The sequence below is a fragment of the Magallana gigas genome, chromosome 2 (genome assembly GCF_963853765.1).
Source record: "Magallana gigas chromosome 2, xbMagGiga1.1, whole genome shotgun sequence".
Classification (NCBI taxonomy): Eukaryota; Metazoa; Mollusca; class Bivalvia; order Ostreida; family Ostreidae; genus Magallana; species Magallana gigas.
The window spans coordinates 57962675-57969230 of record NC_088854.1 but is presented as its reverse complement, the minus strand read 5'-3'; the positions used below and the strand labels follow the sequence as shown (position 1 = coordinate 57969230).

Sequence of the window (6556 nt, the reverse complement as noted above, 5' to 3'; positions counted from 1 at the left end):
GACGTGTAGCAAAGTTTAGCAGGTCGAGACCACTATATTTTGTGAAGTCGGCATAAATTTGCATACTAAATTAACAATCTGTTTACTTTTATCGACGAATGAGTTGCAAGGCATTGTGGGCTACTACAAGTTTCAGTGTAATACTATACAATGCGTATTGAAAATATATACCAATTTGAATTGTCCTTTGGAAACTCATTTTGAATGATTTTTCAGAATTTATGAAATTAATATGGGCAATTATGTCTGAACTTCAATTTCTATGCTAACATTTAAAAGATATTGCATATTAGGACTTATATTAACCTATATAAATACCCCATTGTCAATGTTCAAAACAGAGGTACGTCCTATTGAATTAGAAGCAGTGAGTATCGTTTTTTCACGTGATACCCCATATTTGGGACGACATTAGTAGAATGCGCGTTGATATTTTCTTCAGGGACATTCATCAGAATGCTTAACGGACAAAATACAATATGCTGCATAGCTTGAACTTCTGTGTTTGTGTATTTGTGCATTCTACTACCGTGACTATTCACGTATGTTAAAAATGTATAGTTACCTGTATTCATTTCTAGTGCACAATAATAAAGCCAACAATACACAATTGTGCAGGTTTTTCTTATCAAAATCTGTTTGTACTTGTTTGCGTATGTTTGTCAGTCGTTTGATATAGATCATTTTTTGAAGCAACAATTGATCAAGTAAAACAACAGTATTTTTCAATGTGAGCATGGAACAAAGTTAATGGTACATAATCTTTCCTTTTTTACCTTCTAAAGTAAAAATCAAGGTGTAAAAACATTCCGGCAAGCAATTATATATTGTGAATATAACAGACAAAATCCACGTGCGTTTGTTGAATCGTAAACACGTTTTAGACCGTCATGCATTACAACTCATTCAATGGATTGGAGAATCTGTTTGACGAAAATACGTAGTGTACCCGACCTGCTAAATAACTCTTTGCCTTCGAAACTAAGTAAAAACATAACACTTGTCCTAAGATTCAAGGGGGGAATTTCATTTTTTAAAAACTTTACCTGACTTTCCACCCATTTAGTCAAGACTTTCTTTTAGCAGCCGCTGATTTGTTTTTATAGTTTATAGCCTGTGCTAACAATCTTATATTTCAAATAGCGACCGTAACTTTAAAAAAAATCTTTTTATTCCATATACATGTATTTGTTTTAAAATATACTTTCATGTTCATTTTGTCTTTATTCATGAATCAAAATAGATTTACACGTATCTTCACGGGTCAGAACCAACACAATCTGTTTTCTAAATGAAAATATTATAATAAATTTTGTTTGGTGTGCCTTTTGATTCGTCACCCAAGTAAGAAATATCTCTATATTTGGTTACTTATTATGCCTTTAAGCAAATTACATTTATTATCAATTACAATAATTCCTTATATGTTCCATGCACACGGGTTTTACTAAATGTACTTGATTTGGGGACACTTTTCGTTGATTTTGTTGCGTGACCTATGAAATCTGTATACATCAACTAGCAACCGTTATCATTTTCGAGGTTCCGGACCGGTGAGATTTATTGTCATATTGCATTGGACGAGTGGCTTTCCAGATGGATTCGTGAGTGCTTATAGAAATACTAGTACTCCCATTTATTTATACTATGTACTATAGTGTTACCCTAATTTTTGTTTTTAAAGAGAGATGTTTTTTGCATTAAATTGTTGTGACATGAAATGCTGGCTGTTGTTATAATGATGTGTAATTATTCCATATAGGTTAAATGATTATAGGTTCCGTTACCTTTCTTATCAAGCAGTCACGACCAGTTAATAATTTCTGATGCAATTCATGTACACAACATGAGAACTGTGAATGTTTGATATTCACAGCTCGGAAAATGTGATAATACCGGTGGTGTATATATAAGGTCTCCACAATGTTCGGCGACGCAAGAGAGTTATTATTATAATGAATACAGGTAGGTTCAGATTCTCTCAGAGATGCTCAAACAAGAATTTAAGGGTCTGTTTAAAATTTGTATTTTTCATGGAATATTTTCATATATTTTATTCATTAGAATGAAATCTGAATCAATCTAAAAACAAACACATTTAATTTTAAATGAAACAAAATTTTTAATATAAATATATATAGACATGAATAAATCTGATAAACTTCATTCAAGTTAATATAAATTCAAACGTTGGAAATCTATAAAATCTTAGAGCTGATTTTCAAACGACATAATGCATCGCGCTTTTTATATTCTCATCAGCTCTGTATTATAGAAAATGAGGCATTAATATTTGCATTATAACAATTTTAATTCGAATTAAAAGTTTCATAAATATTATTGTAAGATTGAAAGGATATCATTGTTCAAAACACTACCTATGTTATATCGCCGCGACATAAGTTTACTTCTAGTTTGACGGCTTTATATCAGAAAAATAAGTCAAGCTGTGAATTGAAATAAGTTTAATCTATACACTTTTTAAGCTATTGTTAAAATTTAGATATCATAAATTCGTCCTCTATATTAATCACATATGTCGTTTCGTTTGACAACCAGTACTAAGATTTTAAAGTTTTTCCACGTTGGAATTTACATTAATTTTATATTTAAAAAATAATTATACAATGCCTGTTCAAATACAGGGTCGGCGAACAGATGAAAAATGATGCTCTACCTCCATATCTACTTGGAACATCTAACATCTAACAGTTATAAGGAGTTTTATCAGATTTATTAATATCTATATACAAAAATAAATAAATTTGTTTTCATAAATCAACGTAAAACGGATGATATAATAATACTGAATAATAAGTACTTTTTTGAAAATAAAATGCATTTGTTTTCAGACATTGTTCTTCTTAAGAGTTCTTGTATGAATTGACACTATTTACATTGGAGTTTAGCGTGTATTCGCGAAAGTTACGATTTTATTCGCGAAACTAACGCGTTTATTCGTGTTACGTGTTTTATATATATATATATATATATATATATATATATATATATATATATATATATATATATATATATATATATATATATATATATATATATATATATATATATATATATATATATATATATATATATATATATATATATATATATATATAATATATATATATATATATATATATATATATATATATATATATATATATATATATATATATATATATATATATATATATATATATACAGTAAAACTCGTTTAGTACGAACACGAATATTGCGAATTCACGGATATAGCGAAGTCATCTTGGATCCCCAGCTATGTAAATTTAATGAAGTTCCTATACGGTTATAACGAATTACGGATATAACGAAGTAATTTCTTAGGTCCCAGTGACTTCGTTATAACCAAGTTTTGCTGTATATATTTTTTTTTTTTTTTTTTTTTTTAATTTTATTTTTACCTACGAAAATGAGCTCAATGGGCTTTCGTAAATATCCATGCCGGTGTGAGTTTTTTGTTAAGCTGAAATTCTCCGGGTTTTTGTTTTTGGGTTTTGTTTTTTTTGTCCACTTTATCAATTTGAATTGTATTTAATCGACAGGTATGTTTATTTTAATGAAAAATCGTCAAATTGTGACGGAAGCAATAACTTGGGACAGACTATAGTTTTCTTCATCGTCTCCAGTAATAACTGTCGAATAAGCCTTGATAGCACGTGTTTTGCATTGAATTTGAATTAAATCAGATAAATATCTTTACGGGTAAGATGAATTTTAATCCCGTGTCTATGCATTTATAATATTCGTTGCTGAATAACTTCAAGTGAAGTTTATATATCTAAATAGCATGTTTGGATATATACTGTATAAAATCATTAAATTTGGATTAAACCAAGGTACTGCAGTACTGCGATCTCCGTCATGTTTTCGTTCTAAACAATTTTTTTTTTTAATTCTAGTCGTGTAAGATGTTAGGTTAAATATCCTTTTCATACTAACAATAAATTTCACGTGAATGGTTAATTATATTTTTTAATATGCATTTTTGCAATCATAACAATATCATAAAAGATGCTAAAGAAATGTCGATTTGAAAATCGCAAAAATGACTTTGCCTCATTTTCAATGGTGCGTCCCGCGTAATAACTTGATATTCGGTAGTTTTAAGTCACCATGCCATTCTTAAGGGTTTAATTGATCTAACAGCTAAGAAGTAAGATAGTTAATACTGTATTTCATGACAAGTTGTAACTAAATTTCCTCTCACATTTTTAGCGGATATAGATTTCCTCCGTGAAGTAAGGACAGCAGTCCTAGACGATTTAAAAAGTGCACCGGTCAAATACACACCTGAGGTATCCAACGGTCACCTACCTGACCGCCGTCCCATGCGGCGGGTATTTCCCCGGGGTAGGGGTCATATCGCAGAACTGGTCAACAAAAGAGACACTCTTTATTTTGTCGGGTTTATAGGTGACACAAGAAAATCAAGCGAGTTAGATGACGGTATCAGGAAACAAATTTGGGACACTGACCAGCAGTTAGTGGAGCAGCTACTGCAGTGTCCGATCGTTTCCGGGTATTTCTCGGCAGAGAGAGCAGACAGGAACAATTGGGGGAACCTGGTGATTTTTCAATCCGCCCATGCCATTTCAGAGTTGGTGACCTCCAAAACACACGCAGCAGCTGTCAAGTGAGTTATCCCTGACGAATAATCAGATCGCCGTGCCCGAGCCCTTTATACGTAAATCAATGTGACGTCAAATTTAATAACCTACAATACCTGAGCCATCTCTAAAGCAGAAAACAATATACCAAAAACTGTCGTTCTGTCTTCGTTGGTCCTAGTACTTTATTGTTTTTAAAATATTTTTACAACATGAAATGATTTATTTTAGCTCTATTGGTAAAACTCGTGTGGTTATCATCACTAACATCACTAGTGCACAATGTTAACTTGAGTCATGAAAGACAACTCTACTGCTTTGTACCTGCACTGCAGAGAAAAGACAGCAGTTTGATTCAATAGAGTGTATTTGACAGAAGTTGTAAATCAATAACTATTTCTTGTCTTTTACACGTATTTATCAAGTAGTTTTCTTCATCAATTAGACTTTTTTTCAAAAATTGAATATGAAATGTTTGCAGAGCATCGGGTATCATAAATATGTAAACAGGTGACGGATTAATTTGACCGTCGATTGGGGTGTTTTTTTTTTGGGGGGGGGGGGGGGGGGTGTTATTAAATAATCCATTTTCTTATTTCCCCGATGGATGCCGTATTTTACTTTACGTACAAAACTAAATGAAGTAAAACAATACTTGTTCATGTAATTCAAGTTTTCAAAGTTCGAAAGTTTTTCATCTTTACTTTAATTTTTTTATTTGCAACAAATGCAAGGTCGTCTCCTTCTTTCAAACAACAAATCAAAAAACAAAAATAACCCCCCCCCCCAAAAAAAAAAATTAACAATTTCAAATCCTATAACTACATTTGTATATAATTTAGAATCAAGTTAAAACACAGTCACTTTTAAATAATGAATTTGGTCGTAGGTGGTAAGTTCTTTTGTTAAATACAGCCCTTGATTGTATGAAAAAAACTTTTTAATGTATTTGTTTATACCTTAAAAAACTTTATCAATTAGCTTTTCAGCTTTGGACTCTTTTCATCCATAGAAATCTCTCGCCTCGATATTACCGTAGGGTGCGGATCCATAGCGGGGAACTCATGGGCGGATTTTACGGGGAAATACAGGTACGCAAAACCATCCTCCTAGACTACGAGTCAGCCACACAGCCTGCCAGATCAGTGGTTTACTGGGATCCGTGATGATTGGACCTATTATATTTATTTATAGAATGATTTTGTATTGCTACCATATCAATCTTTATAGGGGAAACACCATCCCCAAATAAATGTAAAGAATAGTCAACATATTAGTTTTCTGTACATGTGTGTCGCCATTTGTCCGCCATATTGGTTTTGTCGTAATTTATGACGCGGCGATATCACATACGTGTGCCTTTTCCAGGAGTTATTTCATTTTAACTATCCATCGAAATTTAAATCAATTTTCTCTTTGGAATTAAGATTATGATGATGCAAAGTTTGATATACCATTACTAAAATACAGCGCCTATTAGAAGCGCCATACATTTTTTTTTTTTAATCAACCCACAGTGGCATTTTGTCCGCTCTGCTCTTTATGACACATAAATAAATATAAACATTTTCAACTGTCTTTGTCTGTGGTAACATAACGAATCAATATTGATCCCTAGAACCCAATAACTTTATAAAACATGAGTGGCACAAAATGGGCGTGTCTTAAAGTATAACCGAAAAACGGTACATGTATTTGCTGCGCCGCGTAGAAATACATAGCTTGTGCTACATTAAGGGGGATGTGCGGCCATCTTGTACATTTATGAGTAAGAATGTTAACATTTCTTGAGCTGGCTTTTTTCTGCCCGAAACTGGCCAAAAATGTTGCCAAAAGATATAAAAGCAATAAATATGAAGTCCTACATGCCATTTTGTTTGAAAAGTATGCATACAAGAACAGAACAATGCCTTTTTGATCACTCAGAA

The 6556-nt window shown here is 31.9% G+C and overlaps 1 protein-coding gene across 1 annotated transcript; it reads left to right on the top strand.

Moving 5' to 3' along the window:
* Nucleotides 1–1819: 1819 nt before the first annotated feature.
* On the top strand, nucleotides 1820–5897 carry LOC105332367 (uncharacterized). Its single transcript, XM_011434938.4, has 3 exons — nucleotides 1820–1965; nucleotides 4237–4654; nucleotides 5641–5897. The coding sequence occupies exons 1-3, from the start codon at nucleotides 1956–1958 to the stop codon at nucleotides 5792–5794; spliced, it is 582 nt and encodes a 193-aa protein (XP_011433240.3). The 5' UTR covers nucleotides 1820–1955; the 3' UTR covers nucleotides 5795–5897.
* The last annotated feature ends 659 nt before the right edge of the window (nucleotides 5898–6556 follow it).